The 17,559-nt window shown below is 54.1% G+C and overlaps 3 protein-coding genes across 6 annotated transcripts in view; 2 read left to right on the top strand and 1 right to left on the bottom strand.

The window, feature by feature from the left end:
* The window catches only part of TESK2 (testis associated actin remodelling kinase 2), an 82,581-nt gene extending 80,172 nt beyond the window's left edge, over positions 1-2,409 (top strand). For both annotated transcript variants that reach the window (XM_086753511.1, XM_086753512.1), the window contains one exon: positions 91-2,409. In XM_086753511.1, coding sequence (XP_086609637.1) covers positions 91-1,067 — 977 coding nt within the window. In that variant the 3' untranslated portion in view covers positions 1,068-2,409. The remainder of the gene's footprint in view (positions 1-90) is intronic.
* Positions 2,410-6,334: 3,925 nt separating this feature from the next.
* On the bottom strand, positions 6,335-11,331 carry TOE1 (target of EGR1, exonuclease). The gene is made up of 7 exons (XM_086753067.1): positions 11,227-11,331; positions 11,104-11,144; positions 10,847-10,943; positions 10,502-10,660; positions 9,920-10,179; positions 8,328-8,499; positions 6,335-7,279 (listed from the first exon to the last, which is right to left on the bottom strand). Exons 1-7 carry the CDS (start codon positions 11,329-11,331, stop codon positions 6,482-6,484), a joined length of 1,632 nt encoding a protein of 543 aa, XP_086609193.1. The 3' UTR covers positions 6,335-6,481.
* On the top strand, positions 10,906-17,391 carry MUTYH (mutY DNA glycosylase). 3 transcript variants are annotated; one of them, XM_086753070.1, is made up of 16 exons: positions 10,906-11,041; positions 12,028-12,167; positions 12,678-12,717; positions 13,065-13,138; positions 13,270-13,311; positions 13,390-13,461; positions 13,613-13,726; positions 13,934-14,064; positions 14,330-14,474; positions 14,740-14,815; positions 14,890-15,075; positions 15,279-15,424; positions 15,633-15,785; positions 15,935-15,985; positions 16,247-16,393; positions 17,030-17,391. In XM_086753070.1, the coding sequence occupies exons 4-15, from the start codon at positions 13,082-13,084 to the stop codon at positions 16,349-16,351; spliced, it is 1,278 nt and encodes a 425-aa protein (XP_086609196.1). In that variant the 5' UTR covers positions 10,906-11,041; positions 12,028-12,167; positions 12,678-12,717; positions 13,065-13,081; the 3' UTR covers positions 16,352-16,393; positions 17,030-17,391. The 3 variants fall into 3 exon arrangements, with proteins under 3 accessions (XP_086609196.1, XP_086609195.1, XP_086609194.1); XM_086753069.1 differs by lacking the exon at positions 10,906-11,041 and adding an exon at positions 11,832-11,929 and having other exon boundaries at positions 13,967-14,064; XM_086753068.1 differs by lacking the exon at positions 10,906-11,041 and adding an exon at positions 11,832-11,929.
* Positions 17,392-17,559: the final 168 nt, after the last annotated feature.

The raw sequence follows: 17,559 nt of genomic DNA, 5'->3' as shown, positions 1-17,559 counted from the left end.
CTTTACAGTTGTCATGAAGGCTCCGTGAGTGTGCAGGCATGCAGGCATACAGCTCCTTTAAGCTAAGAGTATTTCTTTTCTTCTATTCAGGGTCAATTGAAAAAGGACCAGGAGTAAAACGTTTGAGTTCCCTGGATGATAAGATCCCACCCAAGTCACCCCGTCCACGTCGGAATATCTGGTTGTCACGCAGCCAGTCGGATATCTTCTCCCGCAAGCCTTCCAGGAAGATAAACGTGCAGGACCCCTACTATACGCCAAACAAAGGGTTGGGCCGGAAAGTTAATCCCTTCAGTGCCCGGGAGGACCTCAAGGGGGGGAAGATTAAATTCTTTGACATGCCAAGCAAGTCTGTGATCTCCCTTGTGTTTGACTTGCATTCTCCAGAGGCGGGTGGAGGCCTGAAAGCCAGCCAGTCCCAGTTCCGGCAGGCGTATAGCACAGACTGGCAAGAATTTTCCCTTCTTCCTGGGAGGAGATGCAGATCACTGCCGCTCTCTCCTGAACTGCCGCACAGGGAATATGGCCTGTTTGGGGGACTGTCTTCAACTGTCAGCAGGTGTGACCCAGCTCAGCTAGGTGCGGAGGTTCGGCAAAAACTCCTGAGTAGCAGTAAATACGGTGTGTCAGAGATTCCCCCCTTTCAAGCCAAGCCTCACAGGCCAGGATTACTTCCTATACCAGGACAAGAAGAAGATATGGACTGTTCAGACGGACCAGTGGCCCAGGAGGAAAATGGGTTTTGCCCTGTTGAGAACACGTGTGGAGATCCAGCATGTAATCAACCATTAGTGCTGGCCCAGCCTGAGCTGCTATCTTACAAAAAGCTCCCAGTTGAGAATTTGGTGAACTCTGAGGGACATGGCTCCTCACAAGTGTTTGTGGGTTGTCTCCCTTCTGAAGAGATGGAGGTGGAAGATGACCTATTGAAAAATACTCCGCTAGAGTCTACAAAGCCTCTGTTCAGTGTTAGTCCTTCCACTGAGCTGAAGACAGAGGCATGGCCCTTCAGGGAGCAGGATGGGGACAGTCCTGCCCCGTTGTCTCAGACCTCCTCTAGCATCTGAGCAAGTGGCAGCACGCAGTCAACTTGTGACATGTGAAGAGAGGGCTCAAACTGAACGTGTCCTTGAGGGAACAGTTGTTCCCAGTTGCTTAAACTCTGTTTTTCTATAGTGGTGGGCTTCCTGTTCGAAAGAGACTCAGCAGGTGGTAGAAACTGGCTGTCAGATAGCTGCAGACAGTGTCTGGAGAGACCGATTATTTTAATTTTATTTCAAACTGTGCTTATTCCCTTCCCTGATTTGCATTAGGAGGGGGAACTGCTCCAGCTGGAATGGCTGTGTGGGCCCTGCAGTCCTTCCAGAGCCAGAGCAGGCACCATGTAAACAGTTTGATGTGGATTCCAGCATGGAGCATTTCAAAGCCTTAAGCTCCACATTGGGTAGAAAGAGCGACCCTTAGGTTTTCCCTCTTCCTCTGACTGACCAGCTGCTCTAAACCACTGCAGATTTTGCATTAACATTCTGCAGCAGTGCACGTGAGGTGGAGCCCCTGATTTAGAAACAGGCACAGAGATCTTTCAGAGCTATGCTGAGCAGAGAGGAATGCTTTCTGGTCCCAGAGCTGCTGTGAATGCTGTTGCAGCATTAAACAAGCTCTTCTTTCAAAAGCAGCAACAACAAAACCCCTCATGCTGGTCACAATCTGCAGGCTGAATCACATGACAAGTGCTTTGCGATTAACAAGAAGAATTTGTTCCCTGGTGTTTAATTTTCCCTTGGGATTTGGTAGTGATGTGTAATACACTAGTGCAGGAAAGCAGGATGGGGTAAGCACTGCTCTCCTTCTTGCACAGCTCTTCGTGTACCTCAAGCCAGATTGGAGGAAGATTTGCCCAGGGCACAAGAGGAGAGGCGTATGCCAGGCATTGTCATTTCTGGGCTTCTGCAGAAACTGCCAGTGAAAGCACCAGTTGTACTGGACTTTTGGGGGCTTTGGGCTCTTACCTCTGAAGAGCTGAATGGACATCACAATCTGTTTCTGCAGAATAGTTGATGAAATACAGTATCTAAACCATAATTGACTATTACCACTAAGCTCGAAGGGTCACATTCAGCTCCCTCTCTGGTACAACATCCCATCTCACTGACATCACTGCCGTAATGATGGCTGCGTATTTAAAACCAGACTGCTTGACAGAGGACAGGGATCTCCTGCTCAGGGGGAAGTGGCCGGCAGTGTTGCAGCCACGCAGGTGCTCTTGGAGGAGGATAGACAGTAGGCTCGTAGAAGGGCTTTGAATTCTCAAACTGAAGAAAATTAGCTTGTCCCCAATTAATTTTTTTTTTTCCTTCTACAGAAAGAAGCTGTTGTCTTCATTGGGTTCTCCTGTCACTGAGTAGGATCTCTTTTTCTTTTTTTTTTTTCTTTTTTTTTTTTTTTTTTTTCTTCCCTCCACTAGCAGGTACATGTGAAAGAAGCAGCAGCATGAGCTTTAATGCTGCTTGCTGGAACCAGCATCAGAGATCCCTGCTCTGGGATGTGACAGATGGGAAATCTTGTTCTGTGATGACTTTAGTGCACCATCCTGCCCCTTCCCACTATCATTGTCCCAACAACATGGGATTTTAAAATTTCTTTTTAAGTTTATTTTTTTAACCTCTATTATCATTCCTACCCGAGGTATGCATTGCCTGCCTGCTGAGCAGATGGTGATGCAGTGGAGACCAGAATTCCACCGAGGCAGCCTGTTACAGTCTCTTCCTGCTCTCTTGTAAGGATGGGAAATGTAAGCTAGTCTCTGATGGAAGCAAGACTATTCCTTCTCTTTTCCTGTCTCAAAGAAAGGATGAAGGAGAAAGCCTTAGTTCTTTCTTGGCTGAGATGCTTATCTTTCCAGAGGTGTAGGTAACTATTCTGTGAATTATGACTTCCTCTTGTGAAATGTGTTAACCTGAGCAGCAGTTATCCCTTTCCAGTGGCTGTGAAGAATTAAATGAGAAACCCAGTGTTGATGAGCACAGTCCATGCCAGATTAGGCAGCTGTTAGCAGTTTGAAAGAGAAAATGCCTGTCATTACCAAGATCGCCCCTTTTGGCCCACACCTCTCTGCCTCTTTAAGGTGCTGATCTGCAGAGTACTCTGTCCTGTGTATCCTGTCTGCAGAGTGCAGAGCAGTTTGCATGGCTGGCACCGTGTGTGTGCAGTTTCCTTTGAGGACAGGGAAGCAGCAGAACTCAACTGCCAGCTAGCTGCCTGTCTGGTGCCTGGGGATTTTTTTTGTTGTGATTTTTTTTTTTTTCTCTTTTTATCTCTTATATAATTATAATCTTTTGGGAGGGAAACCATCAGCACCAGCTTCTGTTGTCACAAGATGCATGTGTTACTTCAGACGAACAAGCAATAACAAGGAATAGTTTACTTCTGGATCACCAGGCTGTGAGGAAGCTGCCCAGCATCCTCCAACTGCCTGCGGCATCGCAGAGCACACGCACACCCCTGCTCCATAGTTTGCATTAGCCCTGGTTGTCAGCGCTGACACCTCATCCTGAAGCCCATCGCCCTCTCTGACGCTGACTGCAAAGCCTCTGCGCTCAGGCTTGGGGTACCTCTGGCACCCCTTACAGTGACCTCATCTGTTTTCTTACACCAGTCTCTTAAATATGTTTCCCTGCTCTGAATAGCTCTGTTAGAAAGCAGCATGGCTAAAATTTTATTTTCTTAAATGTCCACTCTAAGCACAGCCAGCTGACATGCATAGGGCACACCTTACCAGCTTTTCCAGCTTTTAGTACTGAGGTGGGGATGTCAGAAATGCCAAGGAATAGCAGCTGGATTCGTGGTCTGCATGGAAGAGAGACGTGTAGGAAACGGGAGTGAAAGGCCATTTAAAAACAGCCAAGTGTTTGCTAAAACCCAGTGTTTCCAAGGGTCCGGATGCGGCTGGCACTTGCTACGTCTCATCCCCTTGGCTGTGTAAAGCTGAATCTAGGTTGCACCTAGTGAAGACTCCTAGGTTTTCTGCCTACTTGAGGGTGCTTTTCTACTGGGGGCCATTTTCTGACAGCTACCGATGAACACGAGTATGAACACGTGGTCAGCAAACTCCTTGTTTTAGTGATGTGACAAAGTTTTATTGTGATTGGATTTTATCATGATTTTTGACTTTCTTATGGGAGCAGTTCTTGCTCTTTTAAAACACTTTCTACACATTGCTAGGTTCCCTGACGAGATCAAAGGTATTTTTAATTCACTTTAAATCTTTCTATATTGAATTCATGTAAATGTCTGTTATAAGCTATTTTTGTGGAGGTTGAAGGTTGATAAAATGCAACTACGAGAATGCATGTGAACTGCTGCCCCTCAAAAGCGGTGCAGACAAGGGGCTGTAGACTTCTTGGAGAGGCATTGATGTATTACGTGTAACAGAACATTGGTATTTTTTGCCAGTACAACTAAAGACACTTGAATAATTCCTGTTTGCACTTAATGCTATTGTTTATATTGCATGTCACTACATTTCTATGCAAAACAAATGACTTTTTTTGGGAGGAGGGGCAGCCAGATATTTGATTAAGTATAAAGATCTTTGCAAGATGATCTATTTTCGTATTTATGAAGGAGTTTTACGTCTTAATATTTTGCAGTCTGTAAATAGCTCAACTTGTAATTAAAGGCTTAGGAAAAAGTTTGTAGCCTGTGTATAATAGTAAGTTAACACTGCCAGAAAAAAAATCTTTGCAAAACAACTTTTCTAATATTGTGGATATTTATGAATATGTAAAGAAAGCACATCTTGTTTTTATGTTGATTGACCTTCTGACTTTTTTTGAGCTATAGAAATGGTGTATGTTTTATTGGAACTGCAATAAGAAGTAACCAAAGATGAATCCAGTTAAATATTTTCATAATTTTTTTCTTGGTCAGGTTTTGTAAACTTTCCCAACTTGCTTTCAAAATAAAAATAAAATCAAGGCCTGAGTCTTGTGATTAAGAGGGCAATTCTAGGTTAAAAAAGCTGTCTCAAATGCTTACTTAAGCTATGGATGACATCAATACCTGCTTTGAGATCATATTCACTGTTACTCTGAGCTGAATTATCTACAGGGAGAGTCATCCTTGTTCAGTGTTATTTCTCTCCTGCATCTTACTGGTGTTACACTATTAAACCCATGAGACTCAAGGACCTTCTCCTCTGCCTTGCAGCGCTCTGCAGAGTAGGCAATAGTCTGTGACCTACAAGACAAGATAGCTTTTGATAGCACCCAGCCTGCAGGGAGCTGGCTCTTGTGGCTGCTCTGTTCTAGCCCTATGGAACAGCTTCAGTAGCACAGGAAGCAGAACCACATCTGGCTTTAAGTCCTACTGCATCTCCCCTTACTTAGAAGAAGTCTGAAGGCCTGCTGTGGCTTGGTTCTGTGTGCAGTTACCCTGCATTAGAATCACCAGGCCCATTTGAGAGAAACTTTCTCCTCTCCCCCTCTCCTGTGGGAACAAAGGTCTTGTCTATGTACGCTGTAACCGAGATTAAGGTGAAGTACAACTGTGAAGTGCGATAGTTCTCCCAGGTGCATGTCCTAAACCAACCATGGGCAGTGTCTCTTCCCCTCCACCCCCCACCCCTTAAAAAAAAACCCCCAACCCAATACCATACCATAACACTTTTTTCCTTTCTTTACTTCCTTAGAAAGACAGAAAATAATTATGAGGTTTACAGGGAATTGCCCCACCAGCAGTGACTGAAAGCAGTAACACCTGACTAAACATTCATAAAAATGCATGCTTTGCCTGAAGAGTGAGCCTGCTTTCATCTGATGGCTGGCAGAAACATCACATCTTCCTCCAGTGACTGTTTACAGCATTTTCTATCAGGCTGGTTGTATGGTTGGAACTTTCAGATGTTTTGGTAGGTAGACTTTGACCTTTAGAACATGTTCCTTCTGAAACGGTCTGTCCCACCCTAAACCATGAGGTTAAGTGGCAGCATGCACGAAGGCTGTAGATCTGGGAGGAGGCTAGGGCTCTAATGAGTTTGCTAAGAAGTTTAAGTGGGAAGCTCTGGCCTCTGTCTGCTTTTGTTAACTAAGTGATTACCCTCTTCATCTTCTGCAAGAAGTGAAGCCCATGCTAAAGTAGCTAGCCTGTGGTTTCTCCAGAAAGGCAACCCTAGGTTGTTTTTTTTTTTTTTTTTTTTCAAAACCCACTTTTTAGTGCTGAGCACTAGAAACCTGCAGCCCTCGGTGCAGTTGGAGAGGTGCACTTTTCCTCCCTCTTCTCCAGCCTCACCTCTGCCTTCACAGCCCTGCATGCCACTAAGGAACAACAGGGGAACGCCAACTGAGAGCAATTTAATTGGTCAGAAGTTAAAACAAAAACAAGGGTAAGAAACTTGCTCCTGTTCTGGTCAGTTCTTGATGGAATAAAGAACTTCAAAACTTGAGGGGAAAACAAGCCCAGTCCAGCGAGGAGTCCCCTAGCTCTATCCACTGGCCCACACCAACTTCATCTTCTGGCTGTGGGCTTTGGAAGATTTAGAAAACAAGCTCTTCACTATTTGAAGCGGCACTGATTTCCCACTGAGGTACAGTTTATTGTGGCAGTCTGGCAACCAGGGCGCTGCACCAGCATCCGTGCTTTTTCCTTTCTTGAGCATCCAGACGTAAGCCATGATATAGCCAGTCATGAATGCGTCAAAGCCAGCTCGGTGCGTGCCCCCCTGTGAAGGTGGGCTGTGGGTTTCCTTTTCCTTTTCCGCAGCACGTGCTGCTTCAGTCTCAGGGATGTCTGGGTGACTGACTGAGCCCAGCCCCACAGGAACCTCTGACTTCCCCTCCACTTGGTTGCTGTCAGAGGCCTTTCCCTTGGCAGAAGGGCTCACAGCAGCTACTACCTGGGCAGCAGTTCCTTCAGTGCTCCCCAGGTCCTCCTCCTGCTGTGCACTGGTGTCTGAGCTCACCAGCTCCATGTCAGTGGCGTTCTCCTCCAGTGGTGTGTCCTCAGTGTTGGGTGCGATCTCTGCCAGCTCTGTAGCAGCTGCAGGCTCATAGCAGCTCTGTTTTCGTGGTGGTCCCTCCTCCCCATTCTGAGCTATCTCCACTTCTTTCCCTGAGCTTTCCTGTTCAAATGCCTTTGCAGGCTCTTCTGCGTTCTTCCGACGCTTCCATTTGTGTTTCCGTTTCTTCCGCTTCTCCTCCCAAAGCTTGTCATCCTCATCAATTATGAGGTCAATGTTATGAGACTGTGGACACTTCACCCCTTTTGGACACCAGCCGTAGGCCTAGGGAGAAAGAGAGAAGTCTGTAGCTACCAGCCCTCCTGGTTAGAGCAGCTTAGCACTGTAACGTGGGGCAAAGCTAATTATCCCCCTCTACTGAGGGCTTGTGAGGCTGTATCAGGAGCGCTCTGCCCAGTTACAGCCCCACAACACACAAGAAAGGCACTGAAACTGCAGCGAGTGCGGCAGGGAGCTCTCAAGATGCAGCACACAACGTACAAGGAGAGACCAAGGAAGGTGGATTTGTTCTACCCGGAGCAGACAAGGCTAAGGCAATGGGGATATGTAATTGTTGGCTGCAGCTACCTAAAGTAGAGATCATAGAAAAGATGGAGCACAGGGAAAGGTGAAGTTGTAACAAGTCAAGGGAAATTCTAAGTAGATACATACGAAACCATTTTTCATAATAAGTGTCCAAACTCTGAAACAGGGGCTTGGAGGGGTTTTGTAATCTCTGTCCTTAAAGATTTTCAAAATTCACCAAACTCTGAGCAACAGTGAGTTGGTGGCTGGAGAAGTTTCCAGAGGTTTTCCCCAGCCAACGTTGTTCTGCAACTGTAATGTGCAACATCTGGAAGAGCTCCTTTTCTCCCTGAAGGATCTGAAGCCAGTTATGATCTGGTAAGATGGGCTCTTTGTTTACTGCTGTAGCAGCACCAGGACTTGAGATGCTGTGGATCACACTGTGCTACGGTGCCAGATGCTGCAGGCAGATAACATTTTTTTATATCTAATCAAGATTTGGGGGAGGGAAGAGGTGGGGTTTCTTGCTCAGAGGACTTACAGCCTCTCAAGACAGCAGTGGGTGCTATTTAGGGCCATAAAGTCTCTTTCTGAGTCTTTGTGTCTAATGTAACCTGTGAAATTCGTGACCTCCTAAAGAGCATGCTATTGCGCTTTCTGTCATGAAGCCACCTAAAACTTGAAAAGCTTCCTTGTATTGTGAAGCAAGCAATGGAAAGTTCTCAGGTGCTTTCCTACCACTCCTGTTCTGGCCACATGTGGCTCTTTACGTGGAGCCAGGAAGAAAGCATAGATTGATGTCACTTACCGAAAATTTCTCACAGACAGGGACCTTATTTCCCCCTCCCACGTTGTGGCTTTCTTCTTCCAGAGAGCAGTGGCGATAGTCGATGTAACGGGACATGTTGGCAGGGTAGTTGCAGAACTCAACGGTGAGGTGCTTGCCACTGGAGTCCTTCAGCTTGCAGTTCTCTCGCTTGCTGGAACAAACAAGAGTACGCAGTTACTGCAGTTAACTCACTGAAGACACCACAGCGTGGAGCTGGTGCAAACATGCTGCTCTCCACCAAGTCTCAAACTATTTTCCTGCTGTTGAGTTCTAGCCAGCTTGGCAGCCTGCTGGAGAGAAACTCAGTCCTGGGAGAACAGCTTTGGTAAGTAGTTGCTTCTGTGCTGATTTAAAGGTTGGCTTCTCTTGTGCTGACGTACAGGCAGGGACAACAGTGTCTCTGGTGAAGCTGTGGGAGAAGGGGACACACAGCTTAGCGTTAAATATTAAGGGCGCTAAGATATGTCTTAGTCCTTGTAATGCGCAAAGAAGAAATGCCCCAAAATGAGGTCTCGTATAGAGCATCGAGCAGCCACTGCCAAGACAGGTCAATGCAGACCACAAGGAAACATTTTCCATCTCATGAGAAAGGAATTGTTTTGTCCCAAGAGCTGGCTAAAAGGCCCCAAACCCTTGGAAGGTTCCGCGTAACTAGGATTGTTGGTTAAAATATCTGAGATCAGTTTAAAAAGTATTTTCATCCTGTCAAAACAAAACATTCTCATGTTTGAGAACAGCCATCTTGAATGTATTCAAACCTGTCAAAATGGCATTTCCTGATGTAAACCAGTCACTAAAAATACCATTTCTCCTCTGCACAGAGCGTGACTTCAGTTTCACAGAGATTCAAGGGGCTGTATCGCTGCCAGGGGCTTGTTTAGATTGTGTGGGGAGCACAGAACCAGGGGCCAGACTGACACGGGAGGTGGATGCACATCGCTGCTTCTAACACGTGCCTGCCCGGAAAATCTCCACAAAGAGCTGGGGGCAGAAAGCAAGACAGGATGCCCTGGAACAAGAGCACAAGCTTTGCTTGGAACAAAAGTGATCAGAGTCGTAGCTGGCCGCACGCGAGTGTCACATGCGGGATGTGTGACTGAGCTGGTCAGCGTCAGGAGGGGCAGGCAGCACTCCCAAAACTGAGTTACAACCAGCAGACCCTGCAGGCACAGCCCTGGTTTCACTTGCTCTCTAACACAGAAGGGTCTCTCTTCTGCGTGCGTTCCTGCCACGGCCCTGTGGTGCTGCTGGACCAGAGCCACGCAAAGAATCAGTTATTTGTCAGTTAGATCAAGTCACTCTGTGGTCAAAACTGCTGCCAGCAGAAGACCGAAATCCTCTTTCAGCAGCTGCCCACCAAACAGATAAGGCGTATTACAAAATGCACCCTTACGCACTCAGCACCCGTCCTAGAAATGGGAAGAGCACAGGGCAGAGTCACCTGAAAAGCACATTTCTTCACTCATGGGGGTAATACATGACCCAACCCCTTTGCCCAGCAAAACAAACAAACCCCTGACGCTCCCTTTGCCTTTCCTCCCGTAAGCTTTAAAGACCAGAGTGCTGCTCACCACTTCTTGTAGGCATACTCCAAGTAGGAAGCTACAAAGCGAGTCTCAAACTCTGAGGCATATTTGGTGTCATATATTCCTGCTGGAAACATTTCCGAGAGGTCAGCAGTGAAGGTGCTGAGGTTGTCTGGGAGGTGAGCATAGAAGCTCTGGTACAAGAAGACCAGATCGATCAGGCCGTTATGGAGAACGAGAGGCTTCTTTGCTCGTATGAGCTCCAGAAAAAAAGTCCGAACACTCTGGCTCTGGTTCTCATTGCCCTGCAAGGAGAAGTGTTAGTCCATGAGCCTTAGCGCCTTGACTTGCCATCACCCCGCGAAGTCCTCAGAGCCTGCTGTAGCAGAGTGCTGCCTACAGCTAAGACTTCCTCCAAACACCCAGAGACCCAAATACTTGGAAAAGTAACTGTAACAAGCGACAGCCCGGATGTAAAACAGCAGGGAGCTGAAGGGGATAATGCTGCATTCGAGACCCCAGTGCGAGCCCATCTTCACTCAGCAGCCGCGTGAGGGAGACGGGAGCCAGCAGCCTCCCCAGCAGCCTGGCGCAGAGCAAGCTGAGGTGCCTGAAGTTGGTTTGTACCTTGTCGTTGCCCTTGTGGTACGGGATCCCCTGCGAGTACTGCTTGTTGAAGTCGAAGCCGTGCTGCACCAGGAACTGCACCGACTGCGGTTCGACGATGTAATCCTCCGTGCAGAGGAGCGTCAGGTTGTAGATCTGGCACAGGTAGGCGTTCGCGGACTGCGGAGGCAGAGCGTGCAAAGCAATGCAGGGATCCCTGTCGCAGGGAGATACCAAAAAACCCAGGGGCAAGCCCACGGAGCACGGGAGGACCGGGTCCCGTTTCCCAGCGGAGTCCCGGTGCCCGCTGCTCCCCGGGAAGGCGGGAACGCCAGGGAACGGCGGCTCTGCGGCCCGCGTACGTACCTGCTCCGGGAGCTGCTTGAAACACGCCACGCCGAGGGAAAGGACGGAGCGGGTCCTGGCCGCGCTGCAGACCGCCTTGTACCGCTCTTCGATGCACCTGGGCGGCAGGAGAACGGCAGCTGACAGCTCCGGCCCGGCCCCGTCCCACCGGCCAACCCCGGAGAGCGGAACCGCTACCGGAGGGACCCGCAGCCGGTAAGTCCGGCTGAGCGACCCCCCCTTCCCCCCCCCACCCCCCCCCCGACCGGGGCACTCACGGGCTCAGCAGCGACTTCCTGGCGCCGAGTCCGCTCAGCTCCTGCGGGGAGAGATCCGTCAGCGGGCCCGGGCCCGGCCCCGCCGCCCCCCGGCCCGGCCCGGCCCGGCCCGGCCCGCCTCACCGTGTCCACGGCGACGAAGGTGGCGGTGCGCAGCGCCAGCACCATGGAGGGCCACAGCTCCCTGAAGTTGTCGCTCTGCACGTCCACCACCGGCACCCGCGCCATGGCCTCCGCGCCGCTCCCGGGGCCTCCGCCGCCGCGGTTGCCCGCCGGTTGCCCGTTCCCGCCGACCGCCCCGCTTGCCCCCGCGTCCCGCACTGGCAGCCTAGCTCCTGCAAACAACCAGCAGGTTTTTTTTTTCCCTTTCTCCAAAACCCGTTTTCAGCCGCAATTTGGTTTGTAAGTAAACGGGCATATAGCGCGGGCAGCACATTAGGGTCCTTCTCCTCAAGTCGCAGGGACCGGCGGGAGAAGGGGCGGGGACACTTTCTGTCCCAGAGCGCTGATTGGCTTCGGCGCGCCGGGAGAACCCGGTCATCCCGAGGGCGGGAGAGCGCGAACCCTCTCCCCCGCTCCTTGTTCCGATTGGCTCATGCGCGGAAGGTGGGCGGGGCCGCCCGCCCCGATTTGTCCCCGCTCGGGGGCGTGGCGCTGGAAGGGAAAACATTTTCCCGGGAAAGCCTCACGTGGCGCCGCGCCGTTCCCGGGGTCTGCCCCCGCCTCGGCCTGGCCATGAGCCCGCTCCGGGCGGCGGCCGCCAGGGGTCTCGGGCGGCGCGGCGGGAGGGCGGGCACGAGCGGGAAGCGCGCGTCGCCCCGCCGAGGTGCCCGGGGGCGCGGGGGCGGGGCGGCCTCTGCGGGGCCGTTACCGGTGCTCGTAAGGCCCGGCCTCCGCGCCCTGACCTCCGCGCTCTCCCGGCAGCGGCCCCGGCTCCTGCTCCTGCTCCTGCCCCGCCGCCCGCCCGGCACCTCTTCAGCGAACCGGCTGAGGTGGAGGCCCTGCGCCGGGACCTGCTGGCCTGGTACGACCGGTGCAAGCGGGACCTGCCCTGGAGGAGCCTGGTAACCGGATCCCCGCCCCGGGAGGGGCGACCGCGGCGGCTGTCCCCGTGCGGCGCATCCCGAGCCGCGCGGGAGCGGGAACCGGGGAGCCCGGGCGGTTCCGTGCTGGGCGGTCTGCGGCCGGTGTCCGGAGGGTGATTGGGGTGCGGGGGTGGGTGTCGGCTCTGCAGCACCGCCTGTCCGGGGCGCTGGGGACCCCAGGGCCCTTCTGCGGGACTCGCATCTGCCTGCGGTCGCTTCCCGTGCAGAGGGGCTCGGGTCGGGACAGCGGCTCTGGTGGGGTTTTGGGCCGTTAGGTAAGTTCTCGCTGTGGGATGTTTCATCTGGGAGATGGCGCTTGGACTGTGGCTTGATTAACCTGAAATCAGAACTTTGGAACAACTCAAGGGAAATATTTTTTGCGAATTCCCATGCAGTGTTCAAAACACAGCACAGACAATTTTATTTTATATGCGGGTCCCCTGTGCGATGGAGCCTTATTGCTCGCACTCCACCTTCTTCCCCTTTCAGGCAGCAACCGAGCCGGATGCCGACAGACGGGCGTACGCAGGTGAGGAGCAGGAACTGTGCCCCCGGTGTGGGGGGGGTGTCCCCCCGTGTTGCCTGCATGTGCAACGCCGCCCTGGGGGGAACTGTGGCTTCTGTTGCCATCCTTGGAACAGACTGCCTGGGGTGGCCATGAAAGCCACCAAGCCCCGCTTGCAAGGCACTGGGGGGTCAGAGAGCCCACTTGGGACCCGAGAGAGCTCCTGTGGGACAGCACGTGGGGAGGGTGAGGGGTGGGAAGGGGTCCTGCGTATTGGATGCTGGTGCAGTGCTTGGAGCCGGTGCTGACGTGGCCACGGCACAAAGCGTGGGTGGTGCTGGTGCCTCTGCTCTGATCCCGGCTCCCTGCAGTGTGGGTGTCCGAGATCATGCTCCAGCAGACGCAGGTGGCTACGGTGATCGACTACTACAACCGTTGGATGCAGGTGACTGCTCCTCGTGGAGTCCTGTGCTTGCAGGCTGCCCCTTTCAGGGACCTTGTCCGCTGCCTGGGGCAGATTCCCAGCTGCAGAGCGTGGCTCTGTCCCTAATTTGTCCCCTTCCCTCTGTACCGCAGAAGTGGCCAACACTGCAGGCGCTGGCGCAGGCGTCCCTGGAGGTAAGCGTTGCTGGGGCCGGGCGCTCTCCCTGCCCACGTGGCTCTTCATCTAACACCATGCCGTGTCTCTTGGAGCAGGAGGTGAACGAGCTGTGGGCAGGACTTGGCTACTACTCCCGAGGGAAGCGTCTGCAGGAGGCGGCGAGGAAGGTGCCCTGGTGCTGGGGTGTGTGGGGGGCATTTCCCTGGGGCTGTGTGCTGCTGCCATGAGGCTAGAGAGGCTGGGATCCTGCTGTCTCGTGGCTAAAATTCGTTGCACACGCCCTGGCAGCTCCCCTGATCCCACCTCTCTCTCTGCCAGGTGGTGTCCGAGCTGGCCGGTCGGATGCCCAGGACAGCTGAGGACCTGCAAAAGCTGCTGCCGGGAGTGGGCCGGTACACGGCAGGAGCCATCGCGTCCATCTCGTACGGGCAGGTGAGAGCTGGGTGTCAGTGGCCAGCGGGGACATGTCTCCCCTCTCTGCCACCCAGCCCTGCTCCTGGCAGGGTCCTGCTGGTGGCTGTCACAAGCTGTGGGCTCCCTCGGGCTGTGCTTGGGTCTGGGTCTCCCCCACTTTGCGGTGTGTCTTGCCCACCACCCAGCTTGGCCTGGGAGCACCCCAGCTCCCTGCCTTGCTGGCAGCACCAGCACCGTGACCCCAGCTCCTGCTCCCAGGCTACCGGCGTCGTGGATGGGAACGTGATCCGGGTCCTGTGCCGCCTGCGGTGCATCGGTGCCGACTCCAGCAGCCCAGCCGTCATCGACCGGCTCTGGTGAGGGGAATGCTCCGTCCCCACTCCAAGCTGCAGCAATCACGGCTGTGCTTGTTGGTGACCGAGGGCAGGAACCCTTGGAAGCTGTGGGGAGCTGAGCCTGCGAAGGAAGGGAGGCCTGGGCTTCGGGAACTCTTGGGAAGCTGGGAGTGATGGAGAAAGGACCCATGTTGCCTCTGCCTACCTGGGAGCACCCCCCCTCTGGCAAAGGTCCCAGGGCCCTCTCCCCGCAGAGCCCCGTGTCGCTCACTGCCGTTTCTCCCAGGGACATGGCCAATGTCCTGGTAGACAGGAGCCGCCCTGGGGACTTTAACCAAGCCCTGATGGAGCTGGGGGCAACTGTGTGTACGCCCAAGGCCCCGCTGTGTGGGGAGTGCCCCGTGAAGCAGCACTGCCAAGCATGGCGCAGGGTAAGTACATCCCCAAAATCTGTCTCCTGCCTCCCTTTGGATGGCCAGGGCTGCCAGCTGTCCCAGTGAGGTGGCAGAAGGTCACCCCAGGTCCCCTCTGAAGCTTCTTACAAGCCATCCCTGTCCCAGCCCAGTGCTGCAAGCCATTCTTGACTGGGCGTCACGTCCTGCATCCTTGCCAGGTGCCAGCCCCGAGGGGTCACCGTGTATGGGGACAACCTGGGCTGGTGGATGAGCCTGTCCCCACTCCTGTCCCCCCTCGCAGGTGGAGAAGGAGCTGGCCTTCACCTCTCAGAAGCTGTTTGGAAAACCCGCCCCAGTGCCTGATGTTGAGGACTGTGGTAAGTGCCTGGGGAGATCTCTGTTGTGGCTCTGGGTCTGGGCTCCACAGCAGGTGTTGCATTGGTGTTTGCAGGTGTTGGGGGCTGTCCCCTGTGCCCACCAGCTGCAGAGCCATGGAACAGCACCCTGGGGGTGACCAACTTCCCCCGCAAAGCAGCGAAGAAGCAGCCGCGGGCGGCACGAACAGCCACGTGTGTGCTGGAGCGGAGGGGCTGCCACGGGGCCCTGGAGTACCTCATCGTGCAGAGACCCAGCTCAGGTAACAGGGCCGGGCGGGAGGGTGGCGAAGGCACCCTGCAGCCCCTTCCCACCTGCACGAGGGACGGAGCAGCCTGGGAAAGGGATGCACTGGCGATGCGCTTGCTGCTGGGATGGGGAAAGGAGCGCCTTGGGTCTGTGATGACGTGGTGTCCTCAGATGTGCCCCTTGCCAGCTCACATCCCCGTTGTGCCCTCTCCCCAGGTCTCCTGGCTGGGCTCTGGGAGTTCCCCAGCCTCCCACTGGCTCAGGGCCTGCAGGAGGAGAAGCAGAGGGAGGTGCTGGCGGATCACCTCCAGGCCTGGATGGGGTGGCCTGTGGTGGCCAAAGACCTGCGGCTTGTCGGAGAGGTGAGCCTGGAGCTGGACGGATGCAGCACAAGCCCCCTGTGCTGGACATAGCATGGGAGAAGAGGGTCATCTTTCCCTGCTGTCACCCCTCTTAATCCCTGCCCTGCTCCTCAGAGCCCTGGCAGACTCAGTGCACTTGTAGGGCAGCTGAGTGAGTGCTGCATCACCTGTTGCCTGCTCGTTTCCATGTCTTGCTATCCCCTTGCAGGTTGTCCACATCTTCTCTCACATCCACCAGACATATGTGGTCTACTCCCTGCCCCTGGATGGGGATGTGACCCTGGACCCTGCCTTGTCCCCGTCCCGCTGGGTAACAGAGGAGGAGTTCTATGCCTCAGCTGTGTCCACAGCCATGAAGAAGGTACTGGGGGAAACCTGGGCCTTTCCCCCTTTTCCTCTGTTTCCCTGGGGTCCTGGGAGAGCCTCTGGCTTCCCCTGATCTCTGTGGGGCCACTCCGGCTCTGGGACCTGGCTGCCATTCAGCTCTGGGTTCTCTTTTGCTTCCTTCAGGTGCTGAAAGCATGTGAGAAGCAGCGTGGGGAGGAGAGCAGCCCTGGCAAGGTGGGCATCGCTGGAGGGTGTGCATGCAGCCCTGGGACCCGCTCCACGTTGCTGGGGGCCAGACCCCAGCGTGCGCTGCTGGAGCCCCCCCTGGGCTTTGGGGTCAGGGCAAGGAGCAGCCCCAGCCTGGGGCAGGGCTGCATCTGGGGGCTTTGCCCCTGGATGTCCCCGGAACCAGGGTCCTCTTAACCCCTGAGGGGATCCCTGGAGGCTGTGGGTGCCCTCAGGGTTTGGCTTAGCCCTTGTGTGCCTGTCCCACAGGGCTCCAAGCGGAAGCGGGGGACAAAGCCGCAAGGAATGAGCAGCACCCGCCCTGGGACGCAGCTCTCCCTCCGTGCCTTCCTCCGGCCACCCACCTCCCCGTGATGGCACCTTCGACGTCTGAGACCGCCAGAGACCAGCGCTGGGGTGAGTCCTGCCCGTGGGGCCCAGCCTGGGGCAGCAGACAATGGCGGCTTTGTGTGAAGCGTGCTGGAGCTGCCGTAGTTATTTAATGGCAAGCTCCCGCGCAGGTCGTGGAGTTTGGCTGCGCTGCTTATCTCTTTATTTTGCTGAGCTTGGAACACGTTAGTACAAATAGCGGCCCTGGCACTGGTGGCCTTACTGTGCTGGGGGAGCTATTTTGGGGAGAAGATGAGGGAATTTGGGACTGTGCTAGTACAAACAATGGCTGCGTGCTTTGCCCTGGCACTGGTGGCCTTGCTGTGCTGGGAGGCATTCGTTACTACAATGTTTGTCTTCCGGAACAACCGCTACGTGTACTGAAGCCCTGCTTCCCGGGAGCTGGTTGGACATTGCCTGCTGCTAGGAAGTAGAGAATTAAATCTTGTTTTCTTTTGCTTCTGCATGCAGCCTTTGCTTTTGCTTTATTAAACTGCCTGTGTCTTGACCCACAACTTTTCTTTCCATCTTATTTTCTCCCTTCCCTGTCCTGCTGAGGGTGGGCACCCGGTGCCCAGCCAGCTGCGGGGGCCACCGCAATCCTTGTGCATGGGGATGGTGTCCCGCCACGGCCCTGTGACAATCTCCTGCTTCTCCTTGTAGAGCCCAGCTCTCCTGTGGGAGTGGTGCCTTGACGTGAGCAGCATGGTCCTGGCCGTGACCTGGAGCAAGCCTTGCCCTCCCTGCTCCCCTGGAGCCCTCCTAGGGTTATTTGGCCCCGTACAGCCGCCGCTCCGGCACTGCAGACTCAGGGCAGCGCAGGTTTCTCTCCGGCAGCAGGGAGGCTGTGGCTGCATCGCTCCCGCAGCCCTGGCCCTGGCTGCACGTCTGCACCTCGGCTGTGGATGCCGCCGTACCCTTCCTGCCTCCCAACAGCCCTTTTTTATACATTTTATACCTTTGTTTTTACTGAACCTGGGCTACAGACTTTCTCATAATAAATCTCCTAAAGTGTGTGGGTTTCAGTGACTTTCTGCCTCTGTTCCGCTGTGTTAGGCAGCCTGTGGTCGAATTGCCCAGCATGGCCCAGTCCTGGGGGCTGTCCAAGGGGCAAGTGGCCTCAGTTTAGGGACAGCAGGGCTGGGGCCAGCCCCCCTCGAGGGGCAGAAAGGGCCCTTTCATCCTTGCCTGGC

This window comes from Chlamydotis macqueenii, chromosome 8 (assembly GCF_036417535.1).
Source record: "Chlamydotis macqueenii isolate bChlMac1 chromosome 8, bChlMac1.mat, whole genome shotgun sequence".
Taxonomy (NCBI): Eukaryota; Metazoa; Chordata; class Aves; order Otidiformes; family Otididae; genus Chlamydotis; species Chlamydotis macqueenii.
This window is presented reverse-complemented; position numbering and strand designations above follow the sequence as displayed.

Coding starts and splice junctions, on each gene's coding strand:
- TOE1 (XM_086753067.1), bottom strand. CDS start 11,331: ATGGCGCGGGTGCCGGTGGTGGACGTGCAGAGCGACAACTTCAGGGAG. Junction 11,145..11,226: donor CCTTCGTCGCCGTGGACACG/GTGAGGCGGGCC, acceptor CTCTCCCCGCAG/GAGCTGAGCGGACTCGGCGC. Junction 10,661..10,846: donor TCAAGCAGCTCCCGGAGCAG/GTACGTACGCGG, acceptor CTGCCTCCGCAG/TCCGCGAACGCCTACCTGTG.
- MUTYH (XM_086753068.1), top strand. CDS start 11,839: ATGAGCCCGCTCCGGGCGGCGGCCGCCAGGGGTCTCGGGCGGCGCGGC. Junction 14,475..14,739: donor ACTGCCAAGCATGGCGCAGG/GTAAGTACATCC, acceptor CCCCCCTCGCAG/GTGGAGAAGGAGCTGGCCTT. Junction 15,425..15,632: donor ACCTGCGGCTTGTCGGAGAG/GTGAGCCTGGAG, acceptor ATCCCCTTGCAG/GTTGTCCACATCTTCTCTCA.